The following is a 19,453-nucleotide window of genomic DNA, read 5'->3' as shown; positions in this document are numbered from 1 at the left end:
CTCAACAAAAATAGTTGCTATCAATTTGTTAAACTATTGTGATTGAAATTTTTATGATCTTCCAACCGTTGCCATATGAGATGTCAAGATTGTTAGTAGGGCTTTAAGCCTTTAGGATAATTACATGGAATCTAATGGACATCTATACGCTTGTTGCCGATGCTGATAGACAATGCTGTGGAACAGCCACCTTGGCACAATTTAATTTTTTAGTAGCATTGTTCTTTTAGTCCAGTACCAAATTGACAAGGAATGGATGCTCCCCAAATGGACACTGGGCAGCAGAAGCAACATAGATATTGAGGTTTTAATTTTCTTGTGGTTGAGAAAGGGGAATAATGGTGGCAAAAAGCTATTGCTTAAAACCTTAGTACAAAAGTAAAGAGGAGAAGGCTTTAGCACCAGTAGGAGTTACAACATAGACTAGCACCTGATGGTTTCATTAACACCTAATTCATGTCATGGATAACGTGTAATAGGATGGGCTTATCTCACCACCAAGATAGACTGAAGCAAGTGTTGATTTTGAAGCTGCTCTTACGATTGACGTGTTATACTGCTGGCTATATGAAGTCTGCAATATTGATAATCCTAAGAGTGTGAGAACCTCGTCTGGATGCCAAAAGCTGCACTCAATTCAATGATCCTAAGGTTATATTTGTCGAGTGCGTTTTCAATTAGGGGGCAATAAATTATTCCTTAGAACTTCAATGTGAACTGTTATCAAAAGTAGGGCAAATTATTCCTTTAGTTTCCTTTTTTTCTTCGTCAGGCATCACTGTCGTCTAGTAACTAATTGGTTGGTTTGGAAATATCAGGTACATTTTGCAGCCACTAAAGAAGCACTATCCTTATATTTTGCCAAATGTGGGTCAGTTTTCAACATGATGATTCAGGACGAAAAAGGTAATAACATTTTCTCAATTGTTTTATAATTCTTACTGTGTACATGTTTTATTTATATATGATATCTTTTTTCCTTTTTAGAAGTAACAAAACATTATTAAAATTACGAAAAGCACGTCAAAGTATACAGGGTGTGTAAAATATAATGAAATTAATCATCTTTTAGGTCTGCTTATGTTACTTTCGTTAGCAAGGAGTCTGTTGAGAAAGCATTGGACTTGAGAGGAAGTCAGTTTTTTTCAAGGACTATAAAGGTAAACAATGTTCCTTTCGTTTTATCTCGTATATTTCTATTTGATCATTGATTGGTATATGAGGAGTCTTGTATAATTACTTTAACAGTTCCATTGCTAAGCAGTTGGTTTGATTTTCCATGAATAACAGCCCTCCAATTAGAAGTTGCCACCTCAGCAAAATCACTAAACTCACACTACACTCATGCGCATGGGATAGCAATGCTTGAGAGACTGATTTCTCTTTGGACGAACTTGTGCCTCCAGACAACTTCCAGTTCCAGAACCAACGCCGAACAGACCTCCACCACCAACATCCACCGCCACCAGTTCACCACCACCAGTCCGCCGAGTATCCGTCGTCCTCCTTGGCCGATTTCTCCCAATTTCAGCCCACGAGTTAACTCGCCCACTGCGCAAACGTAGTTCCACGGCCACTGGTCCGTTGCCCACCACAGTTCAACAATAAATAATTGCGGTTATGTAGTGACTAGTCCAAGAAAACTCACATAAAAAGCTTATCACTTTTATCTTCTACTTCCACAAATCTCTCCGTAACTAGTGAATATAGGAGGAAGAATCTGAGTCGGGAAGAGCACGATCTCACTCTCTAGTTTTAGTCGTTTGAGAAATTTACAACTGTAAAAGAACGAGTTTTGGAGAAGGAATTTAAAAAATAGTGCTCAAGGACCAGACTGAGAGTACTACTTGGGAGGGTCAGAGTTCATATTTTCTATAGTATAATTAAGGTAATTAAGGATATTCTTTCTTTTAACTTCTGGATATACCTAAAGATTGGAAAATATGTTATTAGTAGTGGAGAATCAAAGATGATTGCTGCTTTAGTTCCGAATTCATAATTCTTGTCTGTGAATTCGTGGGTTTTGAATAATTGTAGATTTTTTGTTAGTATATTTTAGTTTTGGGTGTAATTGATTGTTCCCTTGGATTAGGTGATTGATTCAATTTGGGTTTTCGAGTGCTTTTTGAGGAATCTAGTTTGGATACTATGAAAATTGAGCAGTATGTAATTGGTTTCCTGGTTTTTGTTGCCTTCCTTCCCAAAAAGTTTCCTAAAACATATCTAATTGATGTGCTAGGCTCACTTGCGGATTTTTTTTTTTTTCTCGCCAAAGGGCTACAGATATATGATTTATGAAAAGGGCCATGAAAACATTGAAAATGAGTTTTGAATTTTACTTGTCAAAAAATAAAAGAGATAGGATTTATTAAATTATTTTCTTAACTTGTCTGTGTAAATCAAAAGGGTTTTATCTGAGGAATAACTCCAAAAAGATGGGGAAAACTGAGTATTGGTGCTAGAGATAATTGGGAAGCTTTAAGAAATTTTCTGATTTAAGGTGCCACATTTACTTTGAATTTGGATACAGACCAGTTGACTATGTACCTTATTGCGAGCTGCAACGGGGAAGTGGCTGCGGGCTGCAATGGGCAAAGGGGCTGTGTCGCTAATGGGGGATGCAAAGGGGAGGGTCCGTCTCAGTGTGATTTTGCAGGGGAATGATTTTCCATGTGATGCTGGTTCACACGAATTGTTGTGGAGACTCTAGGTGTCAGTCAATAATTCGCTGGCTGTTATTTGAGGATCCTTGGACGGACTGGCCCGTAGGATTTCTCTTACTTTAATGGCAACTAAAGTCACTTCAGAAATAGATTTCATATTCTTTACTATTAAGTGCAAGACCATATTAACTGCAAAGGGTCATGAAGAAAGAAGAAATAAGGCCTTAACTATTAGTTCTTGGGGCTGCTTAACTCTGCTGTATCGTGGTCTAAGGAGGGGCTTGGAATGAGCCTTGAATTTAGACATCCTGAGTTTGGTTCTGCACTAAGAGTTTCCATGGATTATCTAATACAAAATTCTGGTGGATTTGGTTGCATATCTGGAGTTCACTTCCCAATAGTGAGTCTGATGGGCCTTGAGGTTCCACGCATCAAGAAAACTCTGTTGTCTTTTGGTCTCAACAAAAATAGTTGCTATCAATTTGTTAAACCATTGTGATTGAAATTTTTATGATCTTCCAACCGTTTCCATATGAGATGTCAAGATTGTTAGTAGGGCAAATTCTATATACTAGTTTTGGACAGGTTTATCCTTTGGTTGGTTTGGAAATATCAGGTACATTTTGCAGCCACTAAAGAAGCACTATCCGTATATTTCGCCAAATGTGGGTCAGTTTTCAACATGATGATTCTGATGAAGCAACTTCAGGACGAAAAATGTAATAACATTTTCTCAATTGTTTTATAATTCTTATTGTGTACATGTTCTATTTCTATATGGTATCTTTTTTCCTTTTTAGAAGTAATGAAACATTATTAAAATTATGAAAAGCATATCAAAGTATACAGGGTGGGTAAAATATAATGAAATTAATCTTCTTTTAGGTCTGCTTATGTTACTTTTGTTAGCAAGGAGTCTGTTGAGAAAGCATTGGAATTGAGAGGAAGTCAGTTTTTTTCAAGGACTATAAAGGTAAACAATGTTCCTTTCGTTTTATCTCGTATATTTCTATTCGATCATTGATTGGTATATGAGGAGTCTTGTATGGATCGACCCTGTTCACTCTTTTCTTTTTTGTTTATGTAATATTTGTTTTAGTTGATTGAGCTTTAAGTGAAAAAAGTCTTAAAGAAAACCTGATAGTTGAATGTCCCCTCAAACCCAAGAGGGTGGAAATGAATTAAACAACAAATATCCTCTTCATTCATAAACTATTTTGTTCCTCAATCCTCCCCCTATTTATATAAAGTATTTGCAACTTCAGATGGGTTTCAATCCTTCGTTGTCCAAATGATCTTAATTATTGTAGTAGAGATTTAAGATGCTTGATATTGAGTTCATTTTTAATTACGCTTATGATTCCTGTGTAGATGCTGAGGAAGGCTGAATCAACCGTTGCAACACCGGGACCAGCCCAACAGCACAAAATTTTACAGAAATATTTTGAATTTTAACTACCCTTTTCTTCTCGTTTCTCTAGAGTGCCAAATTTTTCTACATTATAGACACATCAACCATTGGAACAAGTAATAGTTTTCTATATGCAAATTATTAATTTTCCCTAGAAGCCAAAAAACAAACAGCAACAAATTAAGCAAATGTAGACCATAGAGAGCATATGCTACTTGGGTTCGACTTTTGCAGAGATGGTGTATCCACCACTGTAATCAAAGGAGGCTCTGTCAGTAGCATCCTTTTTTGGTAAAGAGTCCTTGTAAGGATGCTTAGAAGCACCTTTTGATGCAACAAAGTCAGTTGCAGAAGAGGATTCAGATGTTGAGTTTGTGGCCAATCCATCATTCTGTAAAATAGTTTCAAGTGCCTTTACCACTTCACTCATTGTTGGACGGTCTGTAGCTGAGTCTTCAACACATTGCATGGCCAACTCAAGGAACCTCCCAAACCCTATAAGATTTGTTATGTTTCTAATGGATGAATCAATCATGTTCCTCAAGCCATAGTACTCGTCATCATTCTTATTCATAGCTGTCAGCACCTCACGGACGACGTACTTTCCCTTCTCAATTGGTTGCTTGGCTGTTACCAGTTCAAGCATAACCACTCCAAAACTGTACACATCACTCTTCTCGGTTAAATGTTGAGTCATGTAGTACTCAGGATCCAAATAACCCTGGCAGTAGAAGACATTTTAGAAACGAAAATAAGAATTCAAGTGAGAACTGCAGCGAAGATAAATCATTTCAGCACTTTTACTTGTATTAGGATGGGAAGGATCCAATGTATGTCTGATTTTCACGAAATCATACATGAACAAGAAAAAAGAAACAAATAAACATTAAAAACGAGTTGCAAATATTGTTGAGATATTCTAAGGTACCCTCCCTCGTGTAATCAATCTATCAACACAATTATTATGCCGAAGAATCCCAATTCGTAAGGTACTTGCTTTGATTGATCACGACACTACCAGTAACTGAACATGGAGAAATTAACTTACAATTTATGAGATGATTTTGTAAAGAGTTTTCAAACAAACAATTTTCTGAGAGAAAGGAAAAATGAAAAAGAAAGTAGAATGAAGATCAAAAGTTAAGGCATTTTCCGTTAGCATGTTAATAAATTATAATACATGCATGCTGTTTGTTTGTAGATATGTATGTGCATCAACAACTCTGCATATATTTCTTTTGGCTCCTCTGCGTTACATGCAGGAAAAAATAAACTGTTCACTATAGTTTGTCCGATTGAAAACCTTAATAGGCTAAGAGGTTCTATAGATTACTTACCATTGTGCCTTTCACTTGAGTTGAAACATGCCCTTCTGAACCGTTTGATACCAGCTTGGACAAGCCAAAATCTGCAACCTTTGCTGTCAATTTTTCATCCAACAGAATATTGGCGGACTTAACATCTCTATGGATTATAGGAGGATTAGCAAACTCGTGTAGGAAAGCTAGCCCTTTGGCTGAGCCAAGAGCAATGCGAAGTCTTCTCTTCCAATCGAGATAAATGCCAGATTTCCCTACAGTTCATATTTCGACACAATTTCTGTTAGACTTTGAAAATAGGTTACTAACAAGGATTTTCAAAGCGGATTTTGTGTAGATTATTCATAAAACTTGAAATATTTTCAAGAAAAATGATTAATTTCTTTTGCAAAAACAAGTTTTGATAACCTACTAAGCAAGAATAGCTGATGTGGGTGCTTGCCTTTTGGTTTAACTAAAATAAAATGAATGTACCTGACAAGCTCTCCCTAAGCGTTCCATTAGGCAAAAATTCATAGACCAACATCTGTTCTCCTTGTTCAAAACAAAAACCCACTAGGCTAACGAGATTCTTGTGATGAACTCGTGAAAGCAACTCAATTTCAGTCTTGAACTCAAGTCCACCCTGCGTTGATCCTTGCCGAGCTCTTTTGATAGCCACAACTTGTTCATTAGAAAGCATCCCTCTATAAACCTAAAAGAGCATTAAAATGTCATAAAACAGTGCTTGGAAGCAAATTTTCACCATAATTGATTGAATAGTGAGACATGTACCTTGCCATACCCTCCAGAACCTATCTCATTTCTTTCAGTGAAATTATTGGTGCACTTTCTGAGTTCATCATAAGAAAACCATCTTGCTCCCTTCAACTGTGGTGCACCCCCACTATCATTACCACTTGTTTCCCAGGAAGCTGGAAACAGAGTAAATTAGCGATATAGGACAACAAATATATAATTACCAATGAGTTTCTATATTAATTACCAGATGGTTTACTTAATCCAATGGCTCTTTCTGCACGTTTCTTTTCGTTAACAGCATATATCCCTACTCCGACAAGGACCAAAACCAAAATGGCACAACCAATTGCAATCCCAACTATTACAGGAGAGCTGATAGAAGTTGCCCCATGTGTGGCTGAAAAACAAATTTATTGTCAGTTGCCCCCATTTTAGTACCAGAATCCCATGCAATGTGAGAAATAGTTTTTCTCAATGAGAAAGAGAGAGAGAGAATCGATGTCATTTGAACCTGGGAAAGCGTAATCATCAGATGGAAGAAAATAATAGGGCCCAAACTCTGGAGGGGGCTTGTATGTTTGATTACTCAAGTCGAACCCAATTCTCAGAATTTCTGACCTATTAAAATATTTTCCAATTGCTGGAAAGAGTGCTAGCTGCACTTGAAGATAGTCATCAGTATTGAAAAATGGGTTTTGAAGAGAGACTGAACCAGGAGTCAGGTCTAGTTTTGTCCACAAACTCATTTCCAATAAATGAAATATAGTCTCATTGGACAATTCCTTGAATTTGGGTCCTCTAAAATATAATGTTCCTGCATATGGATAGGCACATTCACAACTCTGAGGGCTGAGCTTTTGATCAGGAGAACATGATCGACTTCCACAATTAGCCAGGCTGGTAGAATAAGGTTGTTGTTGCTCATGAAGCTGGCAGAAGTTTGTATTTGATAGATCAGCAGTACACACTGGGTTTCCTTTTAATCTGAAGTACATAAAAAAAGACAAATAAGAATGCTGATTTTGAGAAAATACACTATCAAAACTGAAGATCAAGGGCCATGAGCTCTCTCACGTTAATTTTTTTGTGTAGCCTGGAGTCACTGTTATTGAGGAAATATTGTTGTTTTGCAAATCAACAAGCTGAAGTTGTAGGCCGATGTTTTTACCCATGTTCAATGTGTCAAATGAATTGTTTTTCAATTTCCTAAACATTAAAGAAAAAATTGAATTGTCAAACTTAAAGTTTCTACATATATCGTCATGGTCTAATGGACTCTTATTCTAATCAGAACTTACACTTGTTGTATCTGTGGAAAGCTGAAGAGTTTTTGTGGCACAGCCCCTTCAAGTGACCCATATTCGACAATCCTGCTCATCAATCACATAAGGTCATGCTATAATTGAAAGAACTAGATCTCTCATTGGCACTATTTTTTTTTTCTATGGAGAAATCTTGGAAGAATTTTCCTTTTTAAAATACCGAAGACTTACAGTGTGGTGAGTGATGGCAAGGTTGAGAACCAAACTGGGGCTTCTGATGGGTCAAACGAGTTGTTACTAAGGTCCCTGGTTAAAATAAGCAAGAGAACAAGATTCCTTAGTGCATGGAAAGAACATGTGAATTAGAAAATTAAACTTTCGATGGAAATTCCATGCCATCCACTTACACATAATTGAGGTGCGTCAATTGAGTTAAATCTGGTAAAGCGCCTGTCAGATTATTATAGGCTAAATTCCTAACAAGGACACAGCAGCAGGAAGGAGAAATCTAAGTTCCCACCAAGAAGATAGTAATAAAAGAACTGACTACATATAGTAAAGAAACAAATACCCACAAGTCATTAATCTTTGTCAGGTTGCCGAGATTAGACGGGACCTCTCCCGTAAGAGCATTTCTGTCAAGTCGACTGTTGCAAATGTGAACAAATTTTACTCCAAATGTCGGAGAGAAGACATGTATATGAAAAGAAGGTGTGGTAGAACTACATACAGTCACTTTTACGTACTTTTTACACACTTTGTTGATATGATTAGCCAAAGCAGTTATTTTATATTAAGCAAAAAGTGACGCAGCCAATCATATTAGTAAAGTACATAAAGAATACCCAAAAATGACTGCAAATATAATTTTTGGTAGTTAAAAATAAAATAGAGATTAAATTAAGGTGGTTTTTACTCACAGAACCTCAACAGTCTGTACAAGCCCTAAGGTTGATGGGATACTTCCAGAAAGTTGATTTCCATCAAATAATCTGTGTTTTTTTTGTTTAAGAACCGCAAGCATTAGGACTAGAAAATTGAAAAACATAAAAAATAACTGATGGGTGGTATCAACTTACATGTGTATCAGTACCATCTTAGAGCTGAAAAGTTTGGCTGGAATGGAACCTGAAAGCTGGTTCTTGTTGAAATGGCTGCAAGTTCATAGAAATCATACAATTGTTGGGCAAAATTGTATTGCCTTAAAAAGCATATTAAAAAACCACAAACTCATCTAATATTTTGGCCCCATGAAGGTAAACAAATAAAAAAGAGCAAATACCCACAAATGTTTAGCCTTCAAAAGGAGGTCCAAGCCCGAGGTAGAGGAGGTTGATATGGGGAGGGGTCCTGTCAACTGGTTCTGCGAGATGTCCAGCCAATAGAGTTTGGAGAGTTTACCCAAAGACGGGGGTATTTTACCAGTTAAGTTATTTGAATTGAGAGCCCTAAGAGTGAGAGCAAAATAGAATATATCAGACATGAAATACTAGAGTCATGTAATTATCGTATAACATTGGAAGATCTTACAGGAAGGAAAGCTCTGCAAGATTGCCCAACTCATCTGGAATATCACCACTAAAGCTGCAGCCTGCTAGGATTCTGAAAGATGAAAAACAAAAACATGTATGCTTGTCTGAGTAATATAATTGTAGCTTAGATACAGAGTTTCTTGAGTGGAAGATAGGAAAATTAGCTTGCTTATTGGATCTTACAAGATATTAAGCTTTTGCAGGCCCCCTAGGCTTTGTGAGATACAACCTGTCAGCCCTCGGTTAAATGACAAGTCCCTGGAGATGAATAATGTCAGTACTTCATTGAACAGACCAGAACATGCTGTTTAAGATTGCATTTGTCTCATCAAAGTATCAGGAAAACAAAATATGTTTGATTATAGTTAAATTTTGTTTCTACAAGAATAAAAAGATATACATTTTAAATCCAATTCAAGAATGAAAACATATACATTTTTGAAGGACCCAAGATATTCAACGCATCTATGGTAGCGAAATATCATGGTTTGCAGATAATAACTTTTCCTCTGCAACTGGAAACTCTTATTTGATAAATTGCGATCGAGGGGAGGAGAATAAAGTTGAGAGAAGAAATGGTTTGAAGGGACAACAGAAGATGGAGGAAGGTCATGCAGAAGTAGCTTCAATAGTAAAGTAAAGCTTTGCTTTTTTCTTCCCCAAAACTCAATTCTAGATTTAGAATCCGTACATATATATATATATATATATATATATATATATTTCAGGTTTATGATAGAAGTATGATTTTCTTTTAGCTTTTTTAGTGATATGGATTATTAATAATTTTCCTTGGAGGGAAAGATCATTTTTAAAGATGAGGGAGGAGTTTTTGTGGATATTTTAAGAGAATAAGATTTACAGTTTTCAAGTTTGTAAGTCTCGTACATTTTATTTTAAAAAAATTAGTAAATCTAAAACCTACATGAAAAGTCACGCTTTTGATAATAGACCTTACTTTTTTTCAAAGGAAGTGCATGAAGACTTAACACCACAAGACTGTATTAGCATTACTCCCAAAACTAAATTTATTTTAGAGGTGGGAATGTCAACTTTTGCAAAATAACTAGAACTATGAATAGATGCAGTGGAATTCATACTGAAATAACTTAGTGGAATTCATACTAAAGTAAAAGAAAAAGAATACTCACAAGGATCTCAATTCAGTGAGTTCACCAATGTCACCACTCAGTTTCCCTTTTAGACCCATTGTGGATAATCTCCTGAGAAAGTTTGAAGCATTAATAATAAATGATATTTATAATTATAGAGTGCGTGAATACGGTATTAAAATAAGGATAATGTATAAGAAATTACCCAAAAAGTGGAGATAAAAATAAATCCACTAATTACTGTTTTGAAAAGAAGGATACTTACAATTCAGTAACCCTAGAATCGTTGCATGTTACTCCTTCCCAGGGTGCTCCACAAGGATCTGAATGCCCCCAGCTTGGTGGTAAATTTTTCCACACGTCCTTCAGGGATTGGAGTGCAGCGGCTGCACCAATCAAATGTTTAATCACTAATAACCAGTCTTGAAATTGTAATTAAATGAAAAAAAATATTAAATTACCAAACATACAGTAATAAATATTAATTATATGATTAAATTCACATTTTCTTATAGTTTGAAGATTTTTGGATGATGATTGATTTTAATATATATGGTATGAAAATCTTGAATTGAAATCCTAATACCACTACTTCCTTTTATCTCAATTAATATTACAAAAATCCAATAGAATATCAATTGAAATGAAGGATTGGTACTAAAAATCCAACAGATGACAACTACGTACTGTTGAAATATACAGAGAAGGAAAAATTATACATGAATGAAGAATGTATATATAGCATGCAGCAACTACTTACCATCACCAGGATCTGTAAGTGAGGAAATAACCAGATATCCTGAAGAGAACAAAGCCAGAAAGAGCAGCAACCGGATACCCGCCATTGGAGCCTAGCTTTCTGCAAAACTCTCTCTCTCTCTCTCTCTACAGACTATTATCAATATTTTAGCACTGAAAGCTATCACAAAAAATAGAAGAAAATGCTTCTTCTTCTAATCGTCGTAAAGAACCACATAGCACTTGCTTGATTGGCTGAGGAAGATGACGTACAGTGGCTATAAGAAAATGAGAGGTCAGCCGCAGGGAGGAGGAAAAAAGGCACTATTGCTCTTCTTGTAGGAATTGATTTTCCCTGTCTTTGATGCCAAACTTGCCATCCCACTAGTCTCCAGTAGTCACCCAATGCCATAAATAGTACTTCACTGATATCTGTCTCTCTCACACTCTTTATCTTAACAATACCATCTTAATAATAAAATGAGTCCATAACGTTGGAGATTTCCTCACCTTTACACCTTTAAATAATATTTTATCTCTCTCTTCTCATCCCATTAAAATAAAATGAGTCCTTAACGTTTTCCTCAGCCAGCCTGCAAAACCACAATGACGAACACCATCACCATGCAATCATTACTTATTTGAGTACTTAAAGTCTGATAGTTGGGTGTTGGTGGGAGTGGTCCCATTTCCTCATGAATTTAGGAAAAGAGTCTTTACTCTCCTATGCGCCATAAACTCCCCTCCCTCTCTCTCTCTCTCTCTCTCTCTGGGACAACTCTGATATTTGTATCTGAAATGAATTTACGTGTTTGAATCATAAAATAGATCTAAAACAGAACTCAATAAAGATGAATTGAGCTCATTTAAAGATGAATTGAAACCCATGTTGAAAATTCTTTGTTGAGATCACACACGTGGTCAAGTTGTAGGTACCATACAACTTGTCTAACTAGTTGAGTTGGGTTTTAATGTTTGTCTGCCGCCCCACTCTTCTTCAGCTACATATATCTCTCCAGTTCTCTCCCAAGCCATCCATCCTTTCCTTCAAAGTGGACTGGGTCGGGCACCAGCAGGGACTTCAAGCGAAAAGACTGCCATTTACCTTAGAATTTGAAAGTCCACGTTTAGGCTACATTTGTATATTGAAATTATTGAGTTGTTGAATTGTGAATAGTAACATTTTATGTTAAAACTTTATGTATAATCACTTTTGTGTATTACTTATGTATTTTATTAATGTGATTTGATACATTATTTTTTTAATATAAAATAATTATTTTGACTAATCATATCAATAAAGTACACAATGCGTATGCAAATATATCTGCATGTAACATAACTCTATTTTGTGAGTCTCATTAAAATGACTTTTACTTTTTTAGGTCGAGATCAGTTTAACTTTTTAGATTGAAATATATAAAGTAGGTTGAAATGAATTTAATTTCTTTATAGAAATTTGAAAAAGTAGTTAATCCCATCAATAATTAGTTTGAGATGAATTGAGTTCGGTTCAACAACCAAATATATGAAAACCTTAAATTATAACGACCTTTGACTTCATTTTGCTGTGATGTAAAGGTTGGTTAAACAAAATTTTACATTTTTATTTTTATTTTTTTATGAGTTTCAAAATAGCGAATCAAATATTTTCAAATCTTAAAAATGTACATTATTTTTTTTTTAACTTTTTATCCTATCATTACTTAAACAATATAACTACTTTTATAAGAATTAGAATTATATTCTTATCAAATCATTACTTAAATACAAAATCAAAACTACTTGTATAAATATTAAATTGAAAACTACTTATAAAACATTATATTCAATTATCTTTTTAACTCTATCTATCCATTTTGAGAAAAGCTATATCTATATACATACGTACGTCAAGCAATAGAAATGCTTTCGCCATGTTTAATTATAAAATATTTTGAGAATGACTTAGTTTTCTCGAGATGTATTGTTTATTGGCCAGTTTTGGGAGAATAGAAAGAAAATTGTGATCGAGTAGATTTTTAAAAAGATAAGTTTTGATATTCATCACTAATATATTTCTTCTTTTGCATGCTTGCTTTTCCTTAATTTTAAATGGTGAGTGCAAATGCTTGTTCTCCAGCTCTATGCAGGGAGGAAGAAATCATTGACCAAAGGCCTAAACTATTTAAGTTTTAAACTAAAATAAAATTATTACGTCATATTAATAGTCCTAATTAATTATCTAAAATACTTGTTACTACTCATCAACTTGATTAGAAGCTCTATCTAAAATTTGAAATTATTTAGATCCGGTCATCATGTTTGCTCGACTGAGCCTCAAGTGAACTTTCTATGTGACTCTTTCTCGATCAAGTCTCGAGTGAGGGTTGGGTGGACTCTGTGTTTGACTCTCATTAGACCAAATGTTGAGTGGTAGTTGAGCAAATTTTTAGATTGTGCCTTTTGTTGAATGATTTCTTTCACTTTCAAGCTAGCTGTCTTGTCCTCCAAAGCCATATAATTCATACCGTTAATTAGTAGCCATGGTCCCAACATCACCAACCAAGTATTAGACCTTTTAATGCACCTATATCTTGCTTTTTCTCATTTAAGACCTAATGGTTGGAGCATATATTGTTGGCCTCCTATATTGATCTCTACCTTCTATTATTGGAAGTGAGCACCATTTAAGGGTAAATGAGTTTCCATTCCGTTATTTGATGGAGGCATATGAGTAGAGTGCATGGCTTCTTTTATCATGACTCTTCGAGAAACCTTTTACATAAATCATAAATGTATCATGTCCAACAAGGGGTTGAAAGCAATGATTTGCTGTCTCAAAAGATTGATAAGAGTTTTGTCACTAGGATGGAGACGAATGGGCTAGGGCATCTCCAGCCTTGGGGGAGTACTTTGGTTATTTTTATTGTCCTCGACTTATTATTTTTTATTTTATTTTATTCTTTCTAAACTAATTAAATTGTTCTACTTATCATCTATACACCACATATTTGTTATAAGAAAATTTAAAAAATAAATTAAAATAATTGTGGTGTGTGGTGTATGGAGATAATAAGTAGAATTATTCAATTTCTAGTCCCAATTGAAATAGTTTTGACCAAGTCTGAGCTAGTTCGAGTAGATCGAGTTTGAGTGGTGGTGAGAGAGAGTTGTTTAATTAATGGATAGTGCTTATCCCTCAAAGGAAAGCTACCGATTGTAAAATTGTTAAAATTGTAAACTTGAAAAACAAAGGACTTGAAGAAAGAATTCTAATGTACTTCTCATTATCATTAACTTGAATATAAAAGCTATACAATGTTTCTATTTATACACTTGAGATTTACTATCGTGACTGTACAAAGCTTCATATATGATCAACTAACTTAACTGTCAACTTTCAATTTTTGCTTGGTTTTGCATTTAACAACTCCTTTTGAATCCTAAATCAAAATATAAAAATAATGAGTACATTTAGGCACCGAATAAGTATAAAAGGCTAAACATTAAGGGAGCAAAATATGATATTTTGCATTCTTCTCAGTCTTAAATGAGAAAAGGCAAGATACAGGTGCATTAAGGGCTCTATTACTTGGTTGGTGATGTTGGGACCATGGCTACTAATTAAGGGTATGAATTATAGGGCTTAGACGACAAGATAGCTTGCTTGAAAGTGAAAGAAATCATACAAAAAAAATCAAAATCTAAAATCTGCTCAACTATCACTCAACGTTTGCTCTAACGAGAGTCAAACACATAGTCCACCCAACCCTCACGCGAGACTCGATTAAGCAAGAGTCACATAGAAAGTTCACTTGAGGCTCAGTCGAGCAAACATGGCCAGATCTGAATAATCTGAATAATTTCAAATTTTAGATAAAGCTATTAATCAAGTTGATGAGTTGTAATGAGTATTTTAGATAATTAATTAGGACTATTAATATGATGTAATAATTTTATTTTAGTTTAAAACTTAAATAGTATAGGCTTTAATCTATGTTAGGGTTAGTTTAAGGATTTGCTTTTATTTTGACTTCTTCATTTTGTAAGCCTATAAAAAGGCAAGTTGTCTAGTTCATTATTTTGATGGTGTTGATGTCATTACTTAGAGTTAAATATGAAAATACTCTATAAGAGAGACTTTCTCCCACCCTCTTATCTTAAGATTTATTGAAGAGTTGCTTCATTCATCTGCAGGGTTTAGCCTTTATGCTGCATTAGTTGGACATTGAAAGGCAAAGCCCTCCATTTCAATTAGTTGGACATAACGGCTAGGTTTGGATAAAAGATAGTTTCAACTATCTCATTCATTATTTTGGTAGTGTTGATGTTATTATTTAGATTTAAATATGAAAATACTCTATGGGAGAGACTTTTCCCACCCTGTTATCTTAAGATTTATTGAAGAGTTGCTTCATTCAAATGTAGGATTTAATCTTTACGTTGTTGGAAGGCAAGGCCATCCATCTCAATTAGTTGGACATAACGGCTAGGTTTGAATATAAAGATAGTTTCAACTATTTCAATTCATCTTATCTCATCATTACAACTTTTTCAAATTTCCATATAAAATAAAATAACCTATCCTTGAATCGACAAACTTTGTACTTGCTTAACTTGGAAGACACCTACTTACCAAGCATGGGACCCTCACCAAACTTGGGATATTTTGGTGTTTCTTTGAAAAAATTCAATATCTGCAATCCTAAGGTTGGAACTACTCACTTGAGATGGCCTTTGGTCAATGATTTCTTCCTCCCATAGATCGAGCTGGAGACCAAGCATTTGTATTCACCATTTAAAAGGAAAAGCAAGCATGCAAAAGAAGAAATATATTAGTGATGAATATCAAAACTTATCTTTTTAAAAATCTACTCAAAATTTTCTTTCTATTTTCCCAAAACTGGTCAATAAACAATACATCTCGAGAAATCTAAGCCATTCTCAAAATATTTTATAATTAAACATGGCGAAAGCATTTCTATTGCTTGACGTACGCACTACAAGAAAAATGGTCTTTTGCGGCCAATTTATAGCAGCCGCTATAAATTTATAGCAGCCGCTATAAATTGGCCGCAAAAGGCCATTTTTCTTGTAGTGACGTATATATACAGCTTTTCTCAAAATGGATAGATAGAGTTAAAAAGATAATTGAATATAATGTTTTACAATTAGTCTTCAATTTAATATTTATAAAAGTAGTTTTGATTTTGTATTTAAGTAATGATTTGATTTGATTTGATAAGAATATAATTCTTCATATAAAAGTAGTTATATTATTTAAGTAATGATTGGATAAAAAAGTAAAAAAATAAATAAACAATAATGTATTTTTTTAAAGATTTGAAAATATTTGATTTGCTATTTTGAAACTCATAAAAAAAATTAAAAATAAAAATGTAAAATTATGTTTAACCAACCTTTACATCAGAGCGAAATGATGCCAAAGGTCTTTATAATTTAAGGATCATGTGTTTGGTTGTTGAATCAAATTCAATTCATCTCAAACTAATTATTGACAGGACTCATTACTTTTTCAACTTTTCATAAAGAAGTTAAATTTATTTCAACCTATTTCATATTTTTCAACTTAAAAAGGTTAAACCGATCTCGACCTTAAAAAGTTAAAATCATTTCAATGAGATTTACAAAATAAAGTTATGTTACATATAGTTGCATTTGCGTACTCATTGCATATTTTATTGATGTGATTGATCAAATCAATTATTTTATACTAAAAAAATGATGTAGCCAATCACATTAATAGAGTGCATAAGTAGTATACAAAAATGATCGCACATCAAATTTTTGTATAAAATATTACTATTTACATCTCAACTTAATTAATTCCAATATACAAACATAGTCTAACATGGACTTTCAAATTCTAAGGTAAATGACTGTCCTCTCGCTTGCAGTCCCTGCTAGTGCCCGACCCGCTTCGAAGGAAAGAATGGATGGCTTGGGAGAGAGATGGATAGATGTATGTAGCTGAAGAAGATGGGGCCGGCGGACAAGCATTAAAACCCAACTCAACTAGCTAGACAAGTTGTCTAGTACCTACAACTTGACCACGGTCGTGTTCTCAACAAAGAATTATCATCAACATGGGTTTCAATTCATCTTTTAATGAGCTCAATTCATTTTTATTGAGTTTTATTTTGGATCTATCTTAATATTCAAATACTCAAATTCATTTTAGATATACAAACATCAGCCAGGCTTACACGAAACATGTCACTGACAAACCTCATCCCTAACTTCCTCTCTCTTTCTCGTCTTTAGTGATGATAGAAACACCTCTCTCTCTCTCTCTCTCTCTCTCTCTCCCCAAACGTTTTATAAATAATAATAAAATATTATTTTAATTAAAATATTTTTACTCTTCTCCAGGGCTTGGTTAAAATTAAAATATATTTTAAATTTTGTTTAAAAATTTCGAGTAAGAAAAAATATGCATACAAAAAGTAGTGGAAAAATATTTTTTTCATGCATGGAAGGAATTTATGTTTAATTTATGTCATTTATTACAAAAAAATTTAATAAATTAATTATTCAATCATTTGTGTGACTCACACATTTTTTAATTTTTCATAAATATATCTAAAATTATCTTAACATTCATACACATCTAAACTCATCTTACATTGGCTCTACAAAATCCACTCAATCATCTCAATTCACAACTATTCATAAAAAACTCAACTTATCTCAGCTTAACTCAATATCCAAACGTAACAAAAAAGGAACTACACAAAAATAAGTATGTAAATTGACGTGACTTTATGTAATTCTTTAAATCTATTTTATAATAAAAATTAACTTTATAATCTAACGTATTACATAAAATCATATCAATTTATATATTTAAAATATATGTAAAATAATTCTACTCATCAACTTTACACTATACACCTATTTTATTTTTTATCTTTTAATTTTTTTAATAAGCATGTGGTATGTGGATGATAAGTAGAAAATTTCAATTAGTTTAATAGGAATAAAATTTTTTAAAAAAATTCAAACATTTGTAGCATGTGGTGTTAAGTAATTATACACGCAAAAAATAAAAAAATAAAAAAATTATAACATTTTATAATTATATTTTAAAATATAAATTTTTTTATAAAGTGATATTATTTTTAAAAATTATTTTACATAAATATTCTTAATTTAAATCATAATTATATAAAGAGATAAATTTTCATATATATATATATATATATAAACATATATAAATATTCTTAAGCCACACAAAGTTTACAAGCTATACAAGATTTATGAATTAATTGCATCCACTCTCAAAATATCTCAAAGTCGACGCACGCGAGTTGACTGTTGACTTGGAAAATCTCCTATTCGCTCGTAGAAATGTCGGGCTAACTAAACTCCACTTGCTAGCAAAAACATCATAAAGTTCGTCGTTGAGTCAATTCCCCGTGCTGGACACGGCGCAAACAAAAAATAATAATAATAAAGTATACGTCAAAAGGACATCTACCAAGATTTCCACATCGACAAATTGGAATTGGGCCATAGCTGATTGAAGACTAGCTTGAGTCAAGCTTCCATCAATGAAGGTAATCTTATTCTTCACATGAGGGTAATGGAAATAGAACGATTCCGTGCAACATAATTCTTGCTAGTGAAGATTTCTGAAATCAGGAGAACTTTAGGGTTATCAGATGGATGCATAAAATAAGGACTCGAGAAATTATCAGAATCACCAAAGAAGCAAAGGAATTTGCCATAGAAGTTGAAGAATTGGCCATAGAAGCAAAATAAAGAAATCAAGAAAGGAATCAAGAAAGCAGTGGAATCTTTATACATGATGATATCATGTAAAATTATTAAAACCGTAAACTTGAAAAACAAAGGACTTGAAGAAAGAATTATGATGTACATCTCATTATCATTAACTTGAATATAAAAGCTATACAATGGGTCTATTTATACACTTGATATTTACTATCGTGACTATACAAAGCTTCATATATGATTAACTAACTTAACTTTCAACTTTCAGTAGATGAAGCAGATTTTTGTTTGACTTCTCAGGATTTTAATTCCAATTCCTCTATATGTTTTTTTTTTACTTAATGATTAAAGAAGTATTTTTAAATAATATTATAAATTTGGTTTTAAAAGAAATATTTAAAGATATAGAAAAAATATGAAAAAAAAAAAAAGAAAAAAGAAAAAAATTAGCCTCTTTGGTAGCCACCTTCAATGACTTTTCTTATAGATGTAGCAAGCCCCTTAATTAATTTGTAACTAGTTTGTAACCTAGCTAGGTAAGTTACCCCCATGAACATGGACAAGTAATTACTCTTTTACTTTCCAATGTAATAGGACAATGATCAAGATCAACGAGTACTAACAGTTAAAGGCTTTATGCTTAAGCCTTAACAAAGGGTGGGTCTGCACCAATATTTTGAATACCGAATCGGATGGCGTACTGGTCAAGGTACTGGAACGAAATATTTCGGTACCGGTACCATTTCGTGTACTGTTTCGGGATAATCGATATATATATAAATTATATTTCAAAATAATAATCTATATATGAATAAATTATACATGAATACATATGTATATATAAATTATAAATAGTCTAATATGAATTGGAGTCAAAAAATGAGATTATAACTTAAAAAAATGAAAAAAAAAAAAAACATAAAGGCTGAAATACT

The 19,453-nt window shown here is 33.4% G+C and overlaps 1 protein-coding gene and 1 long non-coding RNA gene across 4 annotated transcripts; one reads left to right on the top strand and one right to left on the bottom strand.

Moving 5' to 3' along the window:
• The first annotated feature begins 1,304 nt into the window (after nt 1–1,304).
• On the top strand, nt 1,305–4,231 carry LOC122299612. The gene is made up of 3 exons (XR_006239711.1): nt 1,305–3,382; nt 3,549–3,636; nt 4,035–4,231. It is a non-coding gene; the product is annotated as an uncharacterized LOC122299612 (long non-coding RNA).
• Nucleotides 4,182–11,355, bottom strand: LOC122299611 (leucine-rich repeat receptor protein kinase HPCA1-like). Of its 3 annotated transcripts, none has more exons than XM_043109996.1 (19): nt 10,801–11,355; nt 10,306–10,426; nt 10,080–10,151; nt 9,112–9,186; nt 8,927–8,998; nt 8,683–8,844; nt 8,476–8,550; nt 8,317–8,388; nt 7,972–8,043; nt 7,804–7,872; nt 7,628–7,702; nt 7,433–7,504; nt 7,209–7,340; nt 6,646–7,118; nt 6,391–6,531; nt 6,168–6,307; nt 5,868–6,087; nt 5,412–5,647; nt 4,182–4,795 (listed from the first exon to the last, which is right to left on the bottom strand). In XM_043109996.1, exons 1-19 carry the CDS (start codon nt 10,883–10,885, stop codon nt 4,286–4,288), a joined length of 2,874 nt encoding a protein of 957 aa, XP_042965930.1. In that variant the 5' UTR covers nt 10,886–11,355; the 3' UTR covers nt 4,182–4,285. The 3 variants fall into 3 exon arrangements, with proteins under 3 accessions (XP_042965930.1, XP_042965929.1, XP_042965931.1); XM_043109995.1 differs by having other exon boundaries at nt 6,379–6,531; nt 10,801–11,351; XM_043109997.1 differs by lacking the exon at nt 8,317–8,388 and having other exon boundaries at nt 6,379–6,531; nt 10,801–11,352.
• Between the last annotated feature and the right edge of the window lie 8,098 nt (nt 11,356–19,453).

Source organism: Carya illinoinensis, chromosome 16, assembly GCF_018687715.1.
Source record: "Carya illinoinensis cultivar Pawnee chromosome 16, C.illinoinensisPawnee_v1, whole genome shotgun sequence".
NCBI lineage: Eukaryota > Viridiplantae > Streptophyta > Magnoliopsida > Fagales > Juglandaceae > Carya > Carya illinoinensis.
The sequence above is the reverse complement of the archived record's forward strand: the minus strand, read 5'-3'. Positions and strand labels throughout refer to the sequence as shown.

Bases quoted from the DNA above. Each gene is read 5' to 3' on its own strand.
- LOC122299611 (XM_043109995.1), bottom strand. From the start codon at position 10,885: ATGGCGGGTATCCGGTTGCTGCTCTTTCTGGCTTTGTTCTCTTCAGGA. The intron at 8,845-8,926 runs GTAAGATCTTCC...TCTCACTCTTAG, and splicing joins CTTGCAGAGCTTTCCTTCCT to GGCTCTCAATTCAAATAACT. The intron at 8,389-8,475 runs GTAAGTTGATAC...AAAAAAACACAG, and splicing joins AAGATGGTACTGATACACAT to ATTATTTGATGGAAATCAAC.